General features: G+C 43.2%; 1 protein-coding gene across 1 annotated transcript in view; it reads left to right on the top strand.

Annotated features, from left to right (window-relative positions):
- The window catches only part of LOC127580004 ((E3-independent) E2 ubiquitin-conjugating enzyme UBE2O), a 132,891-nt gene that overhangs the window by 95,975 nt on the left and 13,922 nt on the right, over nt 1-22,994 (top strand). Inside the window, exons 11-16 of the mRNA XM_052033126.1 lie at nt 6,069-6,181; nt 6,958-7,089; nt 12,403-12,495; nt 16,195-16,861; nt 17,432-17,568; nt 20,281-20,484. Coding sequence (XP_051889086.1) covers nt 6,069-6,181; nt 6,958-7,089; nt 12,403-12,495; nt 16,195-16,861; nt 17,432-17,568; nt 20,281-20,484 — 1,346 coding nt within the window. The remainder of the gene's footprint in view (nt 1-6,068; nt 6,182-6,957; nt 7,090-12,402; nt 12,496-16,194; nt 16,862-17,431; nt 17,569-20,280; nt 20,485-22,994) is intronic.

Raw genomic sequence — 22,994 nt, 5'->3', positions numbered from 1 at the left:
CGAAGTTGAGAAGCAGGACCTCAAAGGTAGTAATTTCAGGATTACTGCCTGTGCCACGTGACAGTGAGTATAGGAATAGAATGAGGTGGAGGTTAAATGAGTGGCTGAGGGATTGGAGTAAGGGGCAGGGATTCAGATTTCTGGATCACTGGGGCCTCTTTTGGGGCAGGTATGACCTGTACGAAGAGGACGGGTTGCACTTGAATCCCGGGGGACCAATATCCTGGCGGGGAGGTTTGCTGAGGCTACTGGGGGGAGTTTAAACTAGAATTGTTGGGGGGTGGGATCAGAACTGGAGAGACTGGGGAGGATGTGTTTGGCTCTCAAATAGAGAAAGCTAGTAGTAGGTACGAGAGGGAGGAGAGGCAGGTGATAGAGAAGTGACATGCTCAGACCGGTTTGAGATGTGTCTATTTTAACGCAAGGAGTATTGTGAACAAAGCGGATGAGCTTGGATCAATACTTGGAGCTACGATGTGGTGGCCATTACAGAGACTTGGATGGCTCAGGGATTGGAATGGTTACTTCAAGTGCCGGGTTTTAGATGTTTCGGAAAGGACGGGGAGGTAGGCAAAAGAGGTGGGGGAGTGGCACTGTTGATCAGAGATAGTGTCACGGCTGCAGAAAAGGTGGACGTCATGGAGGGACTGTCTACAGAGTCTCTGTGGGTGGAGGTTAGGAACAGGAAAGGGTCAATAACTTTACTGGGTGTTTTTCATAGGCCGCCCAATAGTAACAGGGATATTGAGGAGCAGATAGGGAAGCAGATCCTAGAAAGGTGTGAGAATAAGAGTTGTGATGGGAGGTTTTAATTTCCCAAACATCAATTGGCATCTCCATGCAGTGAGGGGTGTAGATGGGCTGGAGTTTAAGTGTGTTCAGGAAGGATTCTTGACACAATATGTAGATAGGCCTACAAGAGGAGAGGCTGTGCTTGATTTGGTATTGGGAAATAAACCTGGTCAGGTGTCAGATCTCTCAGTGGGAGAGCACTTTGGAGATAGTGATCATAATTCTATCTCCTTTACGATGGCATTGGAGAGAGATAGGAACAGACAGACTAGAAAGGTGTTTACTTGGAGTAAAGGAATTATGAGGCTCTCGGGCAGGAAATTGGAAGCTGAAATTGGGAACAGATGTTCTCAGGGAAAAGTACGGAAGAAATGTGGCAAATATTCAGGGGATATTTGGGTGGGGTTCTACAAAGGCAAGGCCCAATGAGGCAGGAGTCACGAGAGGATACAGGAACCCTGGTGTACAAAGGCTATAATAAATCTAGTTAAAAGGAAAAGAAAAGCTTACCAAAGGTACAGAGAGCTAGGTAATGTTAGAGATCTGGAAGAGTATAAGGCTAATAGGAAGGAGCTCAAGAAGGAAATTAGGAGAGCCAGAAGGGGACATGAGAAGGCCTTGATGAGCAGGATTAAGGAAAACCCCAAGGCATTCTACAAGTATGTGAAGAGCAAGAGGATAAGATGCGAAAGAATAGGGCCGATCAAGTGCAGCAGTGGGAAAGTGTGTATGGATCCGGAAGAAATAGTGGAGGTACTTAATGAATACTTTACATCAGTATTCACTGTGGAAGAAGATCTGGGGTATTGCAGTGAGGACTTGCAGCAGGCTGAAAGGCTTGAGCATGTAAGGAAAGAGGAGGTGCTGAAACTTTTGGAAAGCATCAAGTTGGATAAGTCGCTGGGACAGGATGGGATGTACCCCAGGCTGCTGAGGGAAGAGATTGCGGAGCCTCTGACGATGATCTTTGCATCATCGATGGAGACGGGAGAGGTTCCGGAAGATTGGAGGGTTGTGGATGTTGTTCTCTCTTTCAAGAAAGGGAGTAGAGAGAGCCCAGGAAATTATAGACCAGTGAGTCTTCAGTGGTTGGTAAGCTGATGGAGAAGATCCTGAGAGGCATGATTTATGAACATTTGGAGAGGTATAATATGATTAGAAATAGTCAGCATGGCTTTGTCAAGGGCAGATCCTGCCTTAGGAGCCTGATTGAATCTTTTGAGGATGTGACTGAACATGTCGACGAAGGGAGAGCAGCAGATGTAGTGTATATGGATTTCAGCAAGGAATTTGATAAGGTACCCCATGCAAGGCTCATTGAGAAAGTAAGGAGGCATGGGATCCAAAGGGACATGGCAGTGTGGATCCAGAACTGGCTGGCCCACAGAAGGCAAGGAGCAGTTGTTGAGGGTTCGTATTCTGCATGGAGGTCTGTGACCAGTTGTGTACCTTAGGGATCTGTTCTGGGACCCTAACTCCTTGTGATTTTTATAAGCGACCTGGATGAGGAAGTGGAGGGGTGGGTTAGTCAGTTTGCAGATGAGACAAAGGTTGGGTGTGTTGTGGATTGTATAGAGGGCTGTCAGCGATTACAGCAGGACATAGATAGGATGCAAAGTTGGGTTGAGAAGTGGCAGATGGAGTTCAACCCAGATAAGTGTGAAGTGGTCCATTTTGGTAGGTCAAATATGGTACTAATGGTAGGACTCTTGGCAGTGTGGAGGATCAGAGGGATCTTGGGGTCAGAGTTCATAGGACGCTCAAAGCAGCTGCTCAGGTTGACTCTGGTTAAGAAGGCATATGGTGTATTGTCCTTCATCAATCGGGGAATAGAATTTCGGAGCCGAGAGGTATTGTTGCAGCTATATACGACCCTGGTCAGATCCCACTTGGAGTACTGTGCTCAGTTCTGGTCACTTCACTATATGTGGAAGCCATAGAGAGAGTGCAGAGGAGATTTACAAGGATGCTGCCTGGATTGCGAAGCATGCCTTATTAAAGCAGGTTGAGGGAACGGCCTTTTCTCCTTGGAGCAACGGAGGATGAGTGGGGGGACCTGATAGAGGTGTATAAGATGATGAGAGGCATTGATTGGGTAGATAGTCAGGCTTTTCCCTGGGCCTGAAATGGTGGCCACAAGAGGATATAGGTTTAAGGTGCTGGGGAATAGGTAGAGAGGAGATGTCAGGTGTAAGTATTTTTCTGAGTGATGACTACGTGGAATGGGCTGCCGGCAACGGTGGTGGAAGCGGATTTGATAGGGTCTTTTAAGAGACTTTTGGACAGGTACATGGAGCTGAGAAAAATAGAGGGCAATGGGTAAGCCTAGTAAGTTCTAAGGTAGGCAGATGTTTGGCACAGCTTTGTGGGCTGAAGGGCCTGAATTGTGCTCTAGGTTTTTGTTTTTCTGTTTCTATCCAGAATGCACTTTGAATTAGTTCTTGTGGCTATCCTTTCCAACTTCATTAACAATCTGCAAGATTAAAGTCATATTTGCTGAAAGTTGCAGCATTTGTAGACTGGTGAAGAAAGCATATGGTGTGCTAGCCTTGGAGTATTGTGTGTGGTTTTGATCACCATAATACAGAAAAGATGTGATAATAGGGAGGATGCAGAAAAGATTTGCAATGAAGTTGCTTAGGTTGGAGGGCTCAAGTTATCAGGAGCGTTTGAATAGTCTGGGTCTGTTTTCCCTGGAGCAGAGGTGACTGAGAGGTGACATGACAGCTATATAAAATTGAGAGGAATAGATAAGGTAGATAGCCAGTGTCTGTTTTCTCTATGTCGAGGGATGTCTGGAGCTAGAAGATGGAGGAAGTTTAAAGGTGAACTGAGGGGTAACTTTTTCACATGATAATTCGCATCTGGGAGGTGGTGGTGGAGGCAGTAACAACATTTAAGAAGCATCATGATGCTCTCTACACTCATGGCTGTGGCTAAGCACAGCTCAAATGACATCTATAGATTTGCCAATGATACCACTGTTGTTGGTGGAATCTCAGATGGCAACAAGGACACATACAGGACTGAGATTGGGTGGTGTTGCAACAGCAACCTCACCAAGACCAAAAGACCAAGGAATTGATTGAGAATGCACACCAGTCCTCATGGAGGGGGTCAGTGGTGGAAAGGGTGAGCAGCTTCAAGTTCCTGGGCCTCAACATCTGAGAATCTATCCTGGGCCCAACACATTGATGAAGTCACAAAGAAGGCACGCCAGTGACTACTTAGGAGTTTGAGGAGATTTGGTAAGTTGTCAAAGACTCTTAGAAATTTCTGTAGATGTACGGTGGAGAGCATCCTGACTGGTTGCATCACAGCCTGGTATGGAGCCTCCAATGCACAGGATTGCAAGAGGCACAACCCTCCCTACCATCGAGGACATCAAGAGGCAGTGCCTCAAGAAGGTGGCATCCATCATTAAGGGCCCACATGATCCAGGACATGCCCATTTCTAGTTACTACCATTGGGGAGGAGGTACAGAGCCTGAAGACCCACACTTATCAATTCAGAAACAGCTTCTTCCCCTCCACCTTCAGATTTCTGACCAGTCCATGAATACTACCTTGTTATTCCTTTATACTAATATATTTTTGTAATTTTTATAGTGATTGTGTTTCTGGACTGTACTGCCACAAAACAACTAATTTCACATCATATGAGTCAGTGATAATAATGCTGATTCTGATATTAAACAAAATATATCTTGGTAAGAAAAGTCACTAAGTGAGAGATGGACTAACCATGGTCAACCAAAGAAGGTAAAGAGAATATCAAGCTGAAAGAAAATATAAGGGGGCAAAAATAAGCATAGACCCAAAGTCTAGAAAAAATTTAGAGTCCAGCAAAAGATAGCAAAAGTAACGAGAGTGAAAAATGAGGGAAGCTAGCAAGGAATATAAAAGCATACAATAAGAGCTAATTTAAGTACAAGTGACCCCTGTGTAACCAGGGTGGGTTGCAATCACACTCCCAGAAGAAAGTCCATATCACCATTTTCTGTAACACAAAGCCACGTCATCTGCACCTGCATCAAGAAAAGTGTTGGAAAAAAGTTTTTGTATCTCAGATTTGTGTAGTGATTTGTGAATTCTGTAAGGGCAAAAATATGAAGGTGACAACCCCACCACCACCACCACCTCCCACCTCCCCCCCCCCCCCCCCCCCCCCCCCCCCCCGCATTGTTGGCCATAACACGGGACACCATATATAAAAGTAAAGAGATCTAATTGAAAGTCGGTCCCTTGGAGAGTGAAGCTGTGAAAATAGCTGTGGGAAACAAAAGTTCTTTACGATAGAAGATGCTGCAAGCACCCCATTAAATACTGATTAATGCTGGGGAACAAAGAAATAGTATTAAGCAAATGGGGCTAAAAAAGGAAGGTGGCAAAAATGGGTAAACCACGGGCTGATTCACTGAACATCTACTACTGAAAAGATGTTAACATCACTTATTAACAAAGTAACTGTACTATATTTGGAAAATCAAGTCAGAATGGGGTTTCAGGAAGGGGTGAATGTGGGTGACAAATATTTTAGTTTTATTGAGGAAATCTTGACCACAGAGGGGAACCAGTAGATTTTTTTTGGAGTTTCAGAAGATGTTTCACAGGCTCTTTCACAAAAAGTTAAGTCACAGGATAAGCCCATGGTGTTAAGGTAATATATTAGTATGGATGGAGAATTGGGTAATGGACAGGAAGCAATGAGTATGGATAAGGGGGTCATTTTGGGTTGGCAACCCTGTAACAAGTGGTTTACCATGTTGATCAGTGCTGTCATTGCAACTGTTTACAATAGATGTCATAGACTTGTAGGATGGTAAAGAATGTATGGTATCCAAATTTGCAAACAAAAATGGTGGAAAAGTACTTTACAAAAGATAAACAATTGTTCTTGCAGCTGTGTATGCATAAGAGCAGGGATAGTAATGACTGAATTGCTTTTGTGCAGCACTGGCTCCATCAGAATCTTGCGAAGAAACAAGATCAGCTGTTAATCTAGGCCCAATTAACCTGAGCTATTTTAAGACAATGATCCCTTTTTCTTCCTAGTATCTTCCTGGTAACCATTTTGTGCTTTATCACATGAGGCTTCAGAGGCAGCACCCTTCTGCAAACCAAGCAATATTTATATTAATTGAAAGAGATTATAATATTTGACTCATGCCCCTGACCAAAGTTTTGGTGGTTTGGACAATGGAGTATTATTCAGAATAAAGGTAAAACCTCTTTGCTTTATTTCTTGTTTGGCAATAACCATTGTTTCCCATAAGCTCAAGGTCCCCAGGAAGTTGGTGTGTACGGTGTTGTCCAATCTGTTGACCACATTGGGCGGACGTGCTCAGTAAAATGGTTCAGACCAAAGGCAAATGGTAGTGAGATTGAGGTGAGTAATTTACTAAACAATTGTATTGAAACTCTACACACTTCTGCTAATTCTTGTCTGTTGGATAATGATTGGCTGTTAAAGATCTTGATGTTGCAGGTTAGAACTCTGGCTCTACACAGACAGTATAAACAGTACCTAATTTGTAGTGATAAGAGTTATGATGTAATAACTCAATGGAAATAAAAGGAAGAAAATAGACTCAAAACGTCCTTTTTCAGTTGACAGTTGTTTAATAGGTTCCAGGCTTTAAGGCAGTGCTGTTCTCAACTCCTCTGGAGTTGCACCTTGATGTATCAATACTTGCAGTTTTCTTAATTTCCTTGCACAGTTGTTTGGTAGGTGTGATTTATTAGGATGGGAACTGAGAAAATTCTGATTAAAATATAGAGTACATTCCCAAGTACAAATGTTGCATAAAGTGGTCTTTACACTCCACAATGCTGACTTGTGTTTTCCTTGGCTACTCCATTTATCTTTTACACAAACTGTCTTAGCATGAAAGGCAAAATTGTCATCTGCAAGTTGCTCATATTCTGTCTTGGCAGAATTCAAATGGACTGCAAACAATGCAATAGAAGTGAAGATAATACCAGGAACTAGAACCAAAATCTCTTTGCCTCCACTCAAAATACCTTGATGTGCAGAGGGGTATCCTGCCTTCTCACCAGCCTAATCTTTCTCGTGATTGAGAGCACCAGAACATTTTGCTGTAGATGTTTGCTGGCAACTGTTTTGAGATGGGTCATTCAAATAAACCTCATTTAAATTTCCAGGTGCTGGGCCACGAGGAAGATATTAGTGTTTATGATATTGCTGACCATCCAGATTTCCACTTCCGCATTACTGATATTGTGATCCGTATTGGGAATGTGGAAGAAGGGCGAGCTACACATAAAGTTGATGAGGTAATGCTGAAGTTTTTCCCTTTGTCCCCCAGTGGCAGTATTTCAGAAGGAGCAATTTCAATTGGAGTGCCTATTTTCAAACTTATGGTCACTTCAGATTCCTACAAAATAGGAAGTGCATGTGCTGAGTAGCTGGTAACATATTTTAAATTTTTTTTTAAATTTTATTTACAGCGTGGTAACAGGCCCTTCTGGCCCAATGAGTCCACGCTGCCCATTTTAAACCCCAAATTAACCTACCCGTACGTCTTTAGAATGTGGGAGGAAACCAGAGCACCTGGCGGAAACCCACGCAGACACGAAAGGACGTACAAACTCCTTACAGACAGCGACGGGAATCAAACCCCGATCGCTGGCGCTGTAATAGCGTCACGCTAACTGCAATTCTGTCCATGTAGGAAGTGTTTGTATTGTAGTTAGAGGTTTGGGTGCTGAAGATAAAACTTAATATCAACATTTGGGCTTCGTCTATTTTAGTTAAACCTTGCTGCAGTGTCAGTATTATCTCATCTCTTAAGAGGGTTTACTTTTTGGCATTTTACATGGCAAAAGCAGCAAATTGAAATACAAAATCAGCATGTCATTTGGATTAGTGATTGCCCTATTTTGAAGATTTTTTAGTCCTTTTGCATTTTCTGCTTCCTCTTGCATCCATAAAGCCATCAATAGCTTTCACTGCAGTGTCATGATCCTGAATTTCCTGACGACAAATGGACAAATTAGGAGCAGGAGCAGACAACCCTGCCCCTTGAGTCTGCCTTCCACTGAACAAGTTCATGGCTGATCTGATTCCTGTCTGCTTGCAGAAACCTTTCGTTCCTTAGATCAAGTATATCTATCAATATATCTCTGCCTTAAAGATATTCAAAAGCTGCTTCCACCACCTTTTGAGGAAGTGAGTTCCAAAGACTTGTAACCCTTTGAGAGAAATAATCTTGCCTCATCTGCTTTAAATGGGTGACCCTTTGTTTTTAAACAGAGATTCAAATGTTTTAATTAGATATTAAGCTGCATGTCAATAGACTTATAAAGTTATATTTAACATTGGCTGAAAAAGAGAGCAGGGTTAAAAGTTGTTGGTCAAACTGGTGGAAAATGGGAAACAGTGTTCCATGTGAATGGTGCTATGTCCTTCGTTCACCTTTCACTGAGGGATCTTGTCTTGCTTGAGGTGTCATCGAGTAATACAGCATGGAAACAGGCACTTTGGCCAACTTGTCCATACCAGCCAAGGTATCCATCCAAGCTAGTCCCATTTGCCTGTGTTTGGCCCATATCCATCTCAATCTTTCCTACCAATGTACCTATTGTTATAAAACAGAACAGTACAGCACAGGAACAGGCCCTTTAGCCTATGATGTGCCAAAGTAATAACCTGGTAATTAAATGCCTAACTAAACTAATCCCATCTGCCTTCACAATGTCCATATCCCTCTTCTCTGTATATTCATGTGCCTATATCAGAGCCTCTTCAATGCCTCTTCTATATGCCTCCACTACCACCCCGGCAGTGCATTCCAGGCACCAACCGCTTTTGTTTTTGAAGAAAAAGTTGCCCTACACACCACCTTGGAGCTTTCCCTCTCTCACCTTAAATGCATGCCCTCCCGTATTAGACATTTTGACCCTGGGAAATGGGTACCGGCTGCTTACTCTATCTATTCCTCTCATAATTTTATAAACTTCTATCACCTTTCCCCTCAGCCTCTGCTGCTCCAGAGAAAACAACCCAAATTTGTCCAACCTCTCTTTATAGCACATGCCCACTTATCCAGGCAGCATCCTGGCAAACCTCTTCTGCACCCCCTCCAAAGCCTCCCCATCCTTCCTACCAGAGGGTGACCAGAATTGAATGCAATTTTCCAGATGTGATCTAACCAGAGTTTTATAAAGCTGCCACATAACTTCCCAACTCTTGAACTCAGTGCCTTGACGAATAAAGGCAAACATGCCAGATGCTGTCTTTACCACCCTATCAACCTGCCAGGGAAGCCTCCTTTCAGGGAGCTATGGACTTGGATCCCAAGATCCTTCTGTACATCAACATTAAGGGTCTTACTATGAACAGTGTCCTGTCCCTTTACATTTGATCTCTCAAAGTGCAGCACCTCACACTTGGCCAGATTAAACTCCATCTGTCATTTCTCTGCCCACATCTGCAACTGATCTATATCCCACTGTATCCTTTGGCAATCTTCTACACTATCCACAACACCAATCTTTGTATTGTCTGCGAACTTAGTAATCCACCCATCCACATTTTCATCCAGATCATCATGTATATATCACAAACAGCAGAGGTCCCATAACAAATCCCTGCAGGACACCACTAGTCTCAGACCTCCAGCCAGAATAAGTCCCATCGTCCATTACCCTCTGTCTTCTGTGGGCAAGCTAATTCTGAATCCAAACAGCCAAGTCACTGTAGATCCCATACATCCTAATCTTCTGGATGATCCTCCCATGAGGATCCTTGTCAAACACCTTACTAAAATCTATGTAGACAACATCCGGAGTTCTATCTGGTTTATTGGTTTATTATTGTCACTTGTACCGAGGTACAGTGAAAAGCTTGTCTTACAAACCGATCGTACAGGTCAATTCATTACACAGTGTAGTTACATTGAGTTAGTACAGAGTGCATTGATGTAGTACAGGCAAAAACAGTAACAGTACAGAGTAGTGTCACAGCTACAGAGAGTGCAGTGCAATAAGGTGCAAGGTCACAACAAGGTAGATCGTGAGGTCATAGTCCATCTCATTGTATAAGGGAACCGTTCAATAGTCTAATCACAGTGGGATAGAAGCTGTCCTTAAGTCTGGTGGTATGTGCCCTCAGGCTCCTGTATCTTCTACCTGCTGGAAGAGGAGAGAAGAGAGAATGTCCCGGGTGTGTGGGGGTCTTTGATTATGCTAGCTGCTTCACCAAGACAACGAGAGATAAAGACAGAGTCCAAGGAGGGGAGGCTGGTGTCCGTGATGCGCTGGGCTGTGTCCACAACTCTCTGCAGCTTCTTGCGATCCTGGGCAGAGCAGTTACTGTACCAAGCTGTGATACATCCAGATAGGATGATTTGTATGGTGTATCGGTAAAAGTTGGTGAGGGTCAAAGGGGACAAACCAAATTTCTTTTAGCCTCCTGAGGAAGTAGAGACGCTGCTGAGTTTTCTTGGCTGTGGCATCTACGTGATCACCTTCGTTACCTCTTCAAGAAAAAAACTCAATCATCTTGGTAAGACGTGACTTGCCCCACACAAAGACATGCTGACACCACCCCCTCCTCCCCACCCACCCCCCCCCCCCCTAATTTGGCTGTGATTTTCCAAAAGCTCATCAATTCTATCCCTAAGAATCCTCTCCAATAGCTTCCCTACCACTGATGTGAGACTCACTGGTCTATAGTTTCCAGGATTATCCCTATTTCCCTTCTTGAATAATGGAACAACATTAGCTACTTGGCAGTCCTCCAGGACTTTCCCTGTGGCTAGAGAGGACAAAGGTCCTGGGCAATGCACCAGCAATCTTATTTCTTACCTCCCTCAATAACCTGGGATATATCTTATCAGGCCCTGGGGACTTATCTACCTTAATGTTCTTTTAAGAGACCCAGCACTACCTCCTTTATATCAAAAATTCCCTATCATATAAGCATGTTTCACACTGATCTCACTATCCTCCACATCCTTCTTGCTAAATCTTCTAAATGTTATTGTACCTGCCTCAATCACTTCCTCTAGCAGCTTGTACCATATGCACACCACCCTCTGCATGAAGAAGTTGTCCCTTTTAAATCATTCCCCTCTCACCTTAAACCTATGCCCTATAATTTTTGATTCCCTTTCCCTGGGAAAAAGACTGCATTCACCTTGTCTAATCCCCTCATGATTTTATACACCTCTAAGGTCTCCCCTCAGTCTCTTACACGCCAAGGAATAAAGACTTAGCCTACCCAGCCTCTCCCTACAACTCAGGCTCTCTCATCCTGGCAGTGTTCTCATAATCTTTGCACTCTTCCCAGCTTAATGACTTTTCCTTTCAGGATAACTGAAACTGTACACAATACTCCTGGGTGTGGCTTCAACTTCTTATACAACTGCAACATAACATCCCACTCCTATTCAATGCCCTGACTGATGAAGGCCACCATGCCATAGACCATTGCCACCCTGTTTACCTAATGATGCCACTTTCAGGGAACCATGTATTTTTGCTCAGTCTCTCTGTTCTATAACACTTCCCACTGCCGACCATTCACAGTGAAAGTCCTAGCCTGGTTTGACTGCCCAAAATGAAATACTTCGCACTTATCTGGATTAACGTCATTTGCTATTCCTTAGCTCACTTACCTAGCTAATCAAGATTCTCTTGAGCCAGTGATGGTTATCAAAAATTGATACCACCCATTTTGGTGTCATTTGCACATTAAAGACAAAGAAATGAGGCATGACCTCAATTTTTTTGAGGGCATGGCTCTTTGGAACTATTGTCATCAAAATTCAATGTAAATGGTATTTGAATATTTTTGAGGCACAGGCAGATTCTTGATGAGCAAGTGGGTAGAAAGTTACCAGAGATGGGTGGGAATGCAGAGAGGAGATTATTCAGATCAGCCATAGTCTTACTGAATGGTAAATCAGATTTGAGGGGCTTAGTGGCCTACTGTTTGTAAATCATCTTTATATGAAGATTGAAGTATCATTTTCAAAAAAAATGTCTGATAACATCAGTGTTTGATGAGGGAGATGGTGATTTTGTATCCATGTCCCTGGATCTCTTTGCACTCTGGAAAATGCAAAACTAGGAGCCATAAACAGGGCAATTGGCAATTAATCCAAAAAGGTAAGATCTCATGCAAAAATAAAGGGCAGAAGTAGGCCACTCAGCCCTTTGAGACTGCTCTTTCCACAAAGCAATAAGATGATGCAACATGGGCTAAATGGCTTATATCTAAGCAATACATTAGTGACTTCAGGGTTATGGGTATCAAAGCAAAATAGAATTATGTCCAAGGATCAGATCAGCCATGATATAGAATGGAAGCACAGACTTAAGGGGCCACTCAAGTCTGCACATCCTCCTCCTTTGCTGCTCTTCCTGCTGACTTAATGAAATCTGTGGCCCAATTCCCTACTGTGTACTATTTTCAAAGAAAAAAAGTCACAATCTATTGGCCGAAAGGAATTTGGAACTTTGATTTTGAGGAGTGGTGCATTCCACTGCTAGCCTTTTGCCTTGGATTTTGAAAAATTGGATCTGATTAATTTGAAAAGGAGGAATTGTATATTTGGCCTGAACAATTCTCTTCTGCTTCAGGAACCTTCTGTTGGCCAAGTATCTCGTGTTGATGTTAGTGGCAAGGTTGAAGTAGTCTGGGCAGATAATTCCAAATCCAGTATACTACCTCAGGTAAGAATCTACCCAAAAATCAAAGAATTGTCTAAAGAAGGTTTGCACTACTTTCAACTTTGTCATTCTAATGCCTGTTTGAAGATATGCAAAATGAAAAGTTGTTTCCAACAATCAATGTGTTAAAAGCATTTGTCTCTCCTAGATCCTTTGTCAATGAATTTAAATTGGAGTTCTCACCAGAAGGAATCATTTTCTTCTGTACAGTATCCAAACTGTTCTCTGCTTCACTGTGAATAGATTTCTTAAGCTTCCGTTCCTAAAAGAATTGTCCTGATTTGGCTAATCTTTCCACATCTGCCCAAACACCTCTGCTTTCTATGATCTTTTAAACTTTTGCTGGTTTGTGATGCTTGCATTTGCCCATACCTGAGGGATAACATCAAGATCTCTCTGAACGTCTGCATTTCTGACAATTCTCACATTTGAGGTGAATTCAGCATCCATGTCCTCTTTTGTTCCAATATAATATAAGCATCACTGATCATTCTTTCAACAGAAGAACCTAATACTCTGGCAATTACCAAAGAGATGCCACTAAATAGGATCCTTGGGTAACCACAGAAATCATTTTGTGCCATTATCTCCTATTACAAAGTCCAAATTTTTGTTGTATGCTTATATTCAGATTAGATTTCGAATGAATCTTGTGACTGATATTTGCACAAATAATAGTTGGACTAATTAAGATGGGTGTAGTTTAATTCATTTTGTCCATGAGCAAAGAAACTAGAGGCATGAGTACATGGCAATTTATAACTGAACTGTCAAATCTGGAATGAAAAGCTAGTGTCAGAAACAGTGGCCAGGAGAACTGCCAATTGTGTAAAAACCCAAATGGTTCACTGATTTTCTCCAGGGTAGAGAATCTGCTGAACTGGATCAGGTCTATAGACAACTGCAGGCTCAAACATGATCAAAGAACTGAATTCCAATGGTGAAAGTGACTGCTCAGTCATAATTTGACCAAATATGGCATTAAGGAGCCTTGGTAAAATTGAAATCAGTGGGCATCAAGGGTAGCAAAACTCCAGTGGTTGGAGTCATACCTTGTATAAAAGAAAATGGATTATGGTCACGACGGTCAACCATCCCAACCCCAGGACATCAGGGCAGTGACCTAAGCCAGTCATCAGAGTTCATCAATGACTACCTCCCATTATAAGGTCAGAAGTGGGGATGTTTGCTACCTTTATGTTCAATTCCATTCTCGGCCCCTCAATAAATGAAGCAGTCAGTATCTAGATATACAATATTAAGACAACTTTCAGGCATGAGCTGATAAAATGGCAAGTTGCATCCAGTCCACAAAAATCTCCAACAGTGCCAAATGGCATCCTTTGATATTTAATAACATTACCACCAATGAGTTTGCCACCATGAACATCCTGAGGTGGTGATGGGAGTGAGCGGGCTCAGCACTGAACAAACTCGGCTCGGCCAGGTAACACGAGTACTATGACAAGAGAGGGTCAGAGGCTTGGAGGTACTTGAGTGATTCACTATCTCTCACCCAAAAGCCTTTCCAACATGTACAAGGTACAGCTTGGGTATTTGGAGGAATCCATTCCTCTTGGCTCTGAGTGTAACTTCAGCAACTGTTTAGAGAAACCAGCCTGCTTAATTAGTACCCCATCCACCACCTTAAGTTCATTCTTGCACATCAGCTAAAAAAGCACTGCAGTGACTTGCCCAGGCTATTTGTACTCCTATCAAATCTGTGACCTCTAGAAAAAGGACAGTCTTCAGGTACATGGGAATAATGCTATCATCGGGTTTCTCTCCAAGTACCATGACCTGGAAATATAATGACATTCCATTACTGCTGGGTCTAAGTCTTGTATGCTTTTGGCACATCACACCTAGATCCCTCTGCATCTCAGAGCTCCATAATCTCTCACTATTTAAATAATACGCTTTTTCATATATCCTGTCAAAATGAGTGATTTCACATTTTCCCATATTATGCTCTATTTGCATATATTTGCACACTCACTTAGCCTATCTAAATCTCGTCTCCTTTTCAAAGCTTTCCTTTCCATCTGCGTCATCGACAAATTTAGCAGCTATATTGTTGGTGTCTTCATCCAAGTCATTTGTATCAATTTCAGAAAGTTGAGGCTCCAGCACAGATCCTTGTGGCATACCTCATTATATTTCGCCAACCAGAAAGACCCATGCCTACTGTTTCCTGTTAGTTTGCTTATTTTCTGTCAACATGAAGTTTATAAAATTGAGGCATAGTTAGAATAGACAGCCAGTATCTTTTTCCCAGGGTTGAAATGTCTAATGCTCGAGAGCATGCATTGAAGGTGAGAAGGGGAAAGTTCAAAGATGTGCAGGGCAAGTTTTTTTTTGTTACACACAGTGGTGGGTGCCTGGAATGCGCTGCCAGGGGTGGTGGGGAGGCAGATATGATAGATGTGTTTAAGAGGCTCTAAGATAGGCACATGAATATGCAGAGAATGGAGGGATATGGACATTGTGTAGGCAGAAGGGATTAGTTTAATTAGGTGTCCTTAGTTCAGCACAACATCATGGGCTGAAGGGCCTGTTCCTGTGCTGTGCTGTACGTTCTGTGAATATATTACCTTCTATACTTGGAGTTTTTAGTTATGGAGTCACAGATTTATGCTGCACAGAAACGGACCCTTTGGCTCACCATGTCCATACCAACCCTTTGGACCATCTATACTAATCCCATTTGCCTGCATTAGGGCCCATGTTCTTCTACACCTTGTCTATTTAAGTGCCTGTCTAAATAGTGTCTTAAATGTGATGATTGTATCAGACGCCACCTCCTTTGGCAGTGCATTCCATTCTCCGTGCAAAATACTTTCCTCTTAAATCTACTTTAAGACTCCTTCCTCTCACCTTGTTTTTGATGCTCTTACCACAGCAAAAAGATTCTGGCTGTCTCCCCTATCTTTGCCTCTATATACCTCTATCAGTTTGCCCCTTCGCTTCCTCACCAGGGAAAACAAGCCCAGCCTATTTAATCTCTCCCCATAGCTAATGTCCTCTAATCCAGGCAACAGCCTAGTGAATCTCCTCTGCACTTCCTACAGGACACCACATCCTTTCCATAGGGTGATGACCAGAACTGAATACAATGCCTTAAGTGATTCTAACCAGTGTCTTGTAAATTTGGAATATAACACCTCAACTTTTGTATTCTGTGCTCAGACCTATGAAGGCAAGCATGCTAACTGCTGCATTCATCACCATATCCACCTGTGTTGCCACTTTTGGGGAACTATGGACTTAAACCCCAGGGTCCCACTGTTCATCAACATTCCTTAGTGCCCTGTCACTTACTGTACATGTCCTACCCTCTATGTGACTTCCCAAAATGCATCTCTGACTTGTCAGTATTAAATTCTATCTGCCAATGCTCTGCCCAACTTTCCATCCATATCTTACTGTGACCTTGGACAACCTATCTTGCTATCCACAACACCAACTTTCATGTCAACGACCTTGAATGTAGCACCTCATCCAATACCATCTGTACCAAGATATGAACTTTGTTTCTTGGTAGTAGGGCAAGGGTGTGTTGGTAGATTGGGTGTGGTTTGTAGAAGGGTTGGGCTTGATGAGAATCTGTTTCCACTGCAGTTTGATCTAAAGTAAATTATGTACTTTAAAAAGTCAAACTATCTTTTTAAATTTCGGTAACATTTTACACTTTTTTTATAGCATTTGTATAATGTTGAGTCTGACATTGAAGAATCTGACCTGGACTCTCTGGATGGTACCTCCACTGGAGCAACTTCGGATGAGTGGGAAGATGAAAGTGATAGCTGGGAAACGGATGATGGTCTGACTGAGGATGAGAATGCAAAGGGTAGTGAGGCACTTGAAGTTGGAATAGAGGTGGCAGCGCAATTGGAAGAAAGCAAAAGTGAGGTGGAACAAACACAGGGAGCTGGTGCAGCTTCAAGTAGTTCAAATCTAGATAAAATTACAAAGGATGGATCGCCCAAAGGCTTTCATGAGATAAAGGAAGCCATCAAAATTTTGGAAAGTTTAAAGAATATGACAGTTGAGCAATTGTTGACTGGCTCTGCTACCTCCCCAACAATAGAGCCAGAAAAGCAAACTAAGGAGAAGAAGTTTCGAGATGATATCAAGAAGTTGCAGGAAACCCTTCAGAAGACTCTTGACAATGTAGCCATAGTGGAAGAAGAGAAGATGGAAGCTGTTGCAGAAGCTGAGAGCAAAGAAGAAAAGGTCGATATGCAAGTGCCTGTGAAGTCTGAGTGGTCCAGTGATACACCTGTGCTTTGCCAGCAAAGCAGCAAACCTGGAGTTACGTTCACCAGTGCAAAGGGTGAAGTCTTCTCTGTACTCGAGTCAGTGCCAGGTAAAACTTCTGGATATGCTCCCTACAGGATGCTTGCCTTGCTCCAAGTAAACCTTTCTGACAACTTAAAAGTAGAAATTATGAACTTCAGTATTGGGTTAATGTAGCTGGAGCAATAATTGTAGCAGTACTGTGTTCCATTATTGAAGATAGCTTCTGTTTTGAGAACTGGACCTCTGCTGGTCTTCTGTGCTGATCTGTCCTTAACACAAATGGGAAATCCTTTTAACATCGGCTCTGTCCTCGGACGAGGAGCAGTGTCAATTCTTCGTGAATGATATAAGACCTAAAAGATTAAACTGGGGAAAATTAACATAAAGATGGTTTGTTATTAATTCCTTTGAGTTTAGAGGATAGACTGGTGATCTGATCGAAGTGTTCTGATAAGATAAATCATTTCCTCCAGGGTGGGCTGTGCAGTGCAAAGGGGGCTTAACTTTGAGATTTTGGAGCCAAGGTTTCATGTCGGGAAGTGCTGCTTCATGTAGAGGGTAGTGAATCTGCAGCTGCTTTCTTCATCAATCGCGTGGCATCAAAAATGTGTAACTCCAATTCTTTGCTCACTTGCAGAAAGCCATGCATTCAAAAAAATGGAATTCCAGCCAGCAGATTCAAAGAAATTTTTCAGCACTGTGAGAAAAGAAATGGCACTGCTTGCTACTGCACTTCCTGATGGCATCATGGTGAAAACATTCGAGGACAGAATGGCAAGTTGAACCAGCTTGCTGAATGGTTTCATTGTGTAGTTAAATGAAATAACCATTACAGTGACCATACTGTCAGTGGTAGATTTTTTTCAGATTTTCAGCATCTGAAATCTTTTGGTTTGATTGCTGTAAATGATCCTAGAATTGAAACTTAACACAGTGTAGTGCCATTTATTAAGAATCATATCTCTTTTTCTCCCCACCCCTCCCACATCCAATAATGCAGCATGGAAACAGGCCTTTTGGCCCAACTCCATGCCAAGCATGGTGCCCACCAAGCTGATTTCACTTGGTCCATAGCCCTCTAAACCCCTCCTATCCATGTACTAATCCAAATGTCTTTTGAATATTATTGTACCTGCTTCAACCACTTCACCTAGCCACTCATTCCATATACACACCACCCTCTGTGTGAAGTTGTCCCTCAGATCCCCTTTTAAATCTTTCACCTCTCATCTTGAAACTATGCCCTCTACTTTTTAGTTCCCCTTCCCTGGGGAAAAAGTGCATTTGCCTATATATGCACCTCATGATTTTGTGCACGTCATGATTTTGTACACCTCTCTAAGGTCACCCCTATCAATCTTCTACACCCTAACGAGTAAGGTCCTAGCCTGTCCAACCTCTCTCAATAACTCAGGCCCTCAAGTCCTGGCAGCATCCTTGTAAATCTTCTCTGCACTCTTTCCAGTTTAATCATGTCTTTCCTATAACAAAACTGTACACAATACTCCAAGTGTGATCTCACCATCTTGTAAAACTGCAACATAACATGATGAGCGGAGTACAGGAAGGAGAGAGAGAGAGCTTAGTGGAATGGTGTCATGACAACAACCTTTCCCTCAATGTCAACAAAACAAAAGAGCTAGTCATTGACTTCAGGAAAGGGGGCAGTGTACATGCACCTGTCTACATCAATGGTGCTGAGGTCGGAGGGTTGACAGCTTCAAGTTCCTGGGAGTGAACATTACCAACAACCTGTCCTGGACAAACCACGTGGATGCCATGGCCAAGAAAGCTCATCAGCACCTCAACTTCCTCAGGAGGCTAAAGAAATTTGGTTTGTCCCCTTTGACTCTCACTAACTTTCATCGATACACCATAGAAAGCATCCTATCAGGATGTATCACGGCTTGGTATGGCAACTGCTCTGCCCAAGACTGCAAGAAGCTACAGAGAGTAGTGGACACAGCCCAGCGCAATACAGACACCAGTCTCCCCTCCTTGGACTCTGTCTTTACATCTCATTGTCTTGGTGTAGCAGCCAGCATAATCAAAGACCCCACCCACCCGGGACATTCTCTCTTCTCTTCCATCGGGTAGAAGATACAGGAGTCTGAGGGCACGTACCACCAGACTTGACAGCTTCTACCTCACAGTGATAAGACTATTGAACAGTTCCCTTCTGCAATGAGATGGACTATGACCTATGACCTCACGATCTACCTTGTTGTGACCTTGCACCTTACTGCACTGCACTTTCACTGTAGCTGTGACACTTTGTACTGTTTTTTACCTGTACTACATCAATGCACTCTGTACTAACTTAATGTAACTGCACTGTGTAATGAATTGACCTGTAAGATCGGCTTGTAAGACAAGTTTTTCACTGTATCTCGGTACAAGTGACAATGATAAACCAATACCAATAGAATTCCAACTCCTATACTTAATGCCCTGACTGATGAAGGCCAGTGTGCCAAATGCTGCCTTCACCAACCTGTCTACCCGTGCTGCTTTCAGCAAACTGTGTACTTGTACTCCTAGGTCCCTCTGTTCCACAACACTCCCCAGGGCACTACCATTCACTGTTCAAGTCCTACCATGATTTGTCTTCCCAAAATGCAACACTGCACACTTATCCAAATTGAAAGCCATTTGGCAATCCTTGGCCCACTTACCTAGCTGACCAAGAGATTCCCCTGTAATTTTTAATAACCACCTTCACTGTCTACGAATCCACCTGTCTTAATATTATCTGCAAATTTGCTAACCATGCCTTGTTATGTGTATATCCAAATTATTTGTATAAACAATGAATAAAGGTCCCAACATCTATCCCTGTGGCTCACCACTAGTCACAGGCCTCCAGTCCAAGAAACTACCTTTGGCCATCACTCTCTGCTTCCTACCATTGAGTCAATTATGAATCCAATATGATCAAACCTTCCAGACTGGACTATCATGTGGGGCCTTTTCAAAGGCCTTGCTGAAGTCCATATAGACCACTTCCACTGCCCTTTCCTCGTCTATCCTCTTTGTTACCTCTTCACAAAAAAAAGCAAGAGATTTGTTTGACCCAATTTCCCATGCACAAAGCTGTGCTGACTATCCCTAATTAGATCTTGTCTATCCAAACGTTGATTTGATCCTGTCCATCAAACTTCCCTCCAGTATAACTTACCCACCACTGATGTCAGACTCATGTAGTTCTCTGGCTTGAATTTGCTGCCCTTCTTAAATAATAATGCAGTATTTGCCACCCTCCAGTCTTCTGGAACTTTACTTGATGAATCAAATATCTCTGCAAGGACCTCTGCGATTTCTTCCCTAGCTTCCCACAATGTCTGAGGATGCACTCGGTCAGCCCTGGGAATTTATCCACCTTAATGTGTTTTGAAGGCTGTCAATACCTCCACCGCGCACCCCCCGCCCCCCAGTAATTCGTATGTGATCTAAGACATCACTCATTTCTTTATTTTCTTTCCATAGGACCTGTTCTCCGCTCTAATCAAAGGCCCAACACGGACTCCATATGATGATGGGTTGTTTCTTTTTGATATTCAGCTTCCTAATGTTTATCCTGCAGTTCCTCCACTTTTCCGTTATATTTCTCAATGCAGTGGACGTCTCAACCCCAACTTGTACGATAATGGCAAAGTCTGCGTGAGTCTCCTGGGCACGTGGATTGGAAAGGTATGCAGTTGACAGAAATGAGCCATTATTTGCTGTTAGCATTTGATAAGATTTTTACTCGATTAATTTCTTTAGACAGAAGTAGTTAAAGGAAAGACCAAAGGAGCTGTGTGGTGCTTCTTTGAAGCAGAAGTTAAGAGATCTGATATGTATTCAGTCATGAAAAGTTTTGACAGGAAAAAGTACTTAAAGGCTATGGAGAAAGGAGAGGGCAGTGGACTAAATAGATAGCTCTTTAAAAAAAGAGCTAGAATAGGATTGGAGTGATTGTAACTGTGTATAGCTAGTAATGAATCAATTCCTAAGAGTAGTTGGATGGGTTGAAGTGTGTCTATTTTAATGCAAGAAGTATAAGGAACAAGGGTGATGAACTTAGAGCATGGGTTGGTACATGGAACTACGATGTTGTGGCCATTACAGAGACTTGGCTGTCACAAGGGCAGGAATGGTTACTGGATGTTCTGGGGTTTAGATGTTTCAAAAAGGATAGGGAGAGAGGTAAGAGGTGGGGCAGTGGCATTGCTATCAGGCTGCAGAAAGGGAGGATGTCCTGGAGGGATTGTCCACTGAGTCAGTGTGGGTGGAGGTCAGAGACCAGAAGGGAGCAATCATACTATTGGGAGTATTCTATGGACCCCCTAATAGCAACAGAGACACTAGGGAACAGATAGGTAGGCAGATTTTGGAAAGGTGCAAAAATAACAGGGTTGTTGTCATGGGTGGTTTTTAACTTCCTCAATATTAATTTGGCACCTCCTTAATGCAAAAGGTTTGGATGGGGTGGAATTTGTTAGGTGTGTCCAGGAAGGATTCCTGACACAATACGTAGACAGGCCGACGAGAGGAGAGGCCATTCTGGATCCAGTACTAGGCAATGAACCTGGTCAGGTGTCAGATCTCTTGGGTGAGCATTTTGGAGACGGTGACCACGATTCCCTGACCTTTACCCTTGCCTTGGAGAGGATGGGAGCAGATTGTATGGGAAAGTATTTACTTGGCAGAGTGGGAATTATGATGCTATTAGGCAGGAACTTGGGAGTGTAAATTGGGAGCAGATGTACTAATGGATATGCACAATGGAAATGTGGAAGTTGTTGAGAGATCACTTGCATGGGGTTCTGGACAGGTTTGTCCCATTTGAGGCAGGAAAAGTATGGGAGGGTGAAGGATCATGGTTGACAAATGTGGAATATGATAGAATCATAGAACAGTACAGTACAGCACAATACAGGCCCTTCGGTCCACAGTGTTGTGCTGACCTTCAAACCTCGCCTAAGACTATCTAACCCCTTCCTCCCACATATCCCTCTATTTTAAATTCCTCCATGTGCTTATCTAACAATCTCTTGAATTTGACCAATGTACCTGCCTCCACCACCACCCCAGGCAGCGCATTCCATGCCCCACCCACTCTCTGGGTAAAAAAGCCTCCCTCTGATATCTCCATTGAACTTCCCACCCATTACTTTAAAGCCATGCCTTCTTGTATTGTGTGTTGGTGTCCTGGGAAAGAGGTGCTGGCTGTCCACTCTATTCCCCTTAATATTTTGTATATCATGTCTCCTCTCATCCTCCTCTCCAGAGTAAAGCCCCAGCTCCCTTAGTCTCTCCTCATAATGCATACTCTATAAACCAGGCAGCATCCTGGTAAATCTTCTCTGCGCCATTTCCAACACTTCCACATCCTTCCTATAATGAGGTGACCAGAACTGGACGCAGTACTCCAAGTGTGGTCTGACCAGAGTTCTGTAGAGCGGCATCATTACCTTTGGGCTCGATCCTATGACTTATGCTAACATCCCATAAGCTTTCTTAACTACCCTATCCACCTGTGAGCCCCCAGATATGAATCCCCAGATCCCTCTGCTCCTCCACACTACCCAGTATCCTGCCATTTTCTTTGTACTCCGCCTTGGAGTTTGTCCTTCCAAAGTGTACCACCTCACACTTCTCCAGATTGAACTCCATCTGCCACTTCTCAGCCCAGTTCTGCATCCTATCAATATCCCCCTGCAATCTTCGACAGTCCTCCACACTATCCACAACACCACTGACCTTTGTGTTGTCTGCAAACTTGCCAACCCACCCTTCTATCCCCTCATCCAAGTCATTAATAAATATCACGAAAAGTAGAGGTCCCAGAACCGATCTTTGCTGGACACCGCTAGTCACAGCCCTCCAATTTGAATGCACTCCCTCCACCACAACCCTCTGCTTTCTACAGGCAAGCCAATTTTGAATCTACACAGCCAAGCCTCCCTGGATCCCATGCCCTCTGACCTTCTGTAGAAGCCTACCATGTGGAAACTTGTCAAAGGCCTTACTAAAATCCATGTAGACCACACCTACTGCACTACCCTTATCAATCTTCCTGGTCACCTCCTCAAAGAACCCTATCAGGCTAGTGAGGCAAGATCTTCCCTTCTGAAATCCATGCTGGCTGTCCCTGATCAGACCATGATTCTCTAAATGTCCAGCTTGCCCACCACAGTCGTAAGGCTCACTGGTCT

Source organism: Pristis pectinata, chromosome 18 (assembly GCF_009764475.1).
Source record: "Pristis pectinata isolate sPriPec2 chromosome 18, sPriPec2.1.pri, whole genome shotgun sequence".
Lineage (NCBI taxonomy): Eukaryota > Metazoa > Chordata > Chondrichthyes > Rhinopristiformes > Pristidae > Pristis > Pristis pectinata.
Note: the sequence above shows the minus strand (reverse complement) of the source record. Positions and strands in the feature narration are given on the sequence as shown.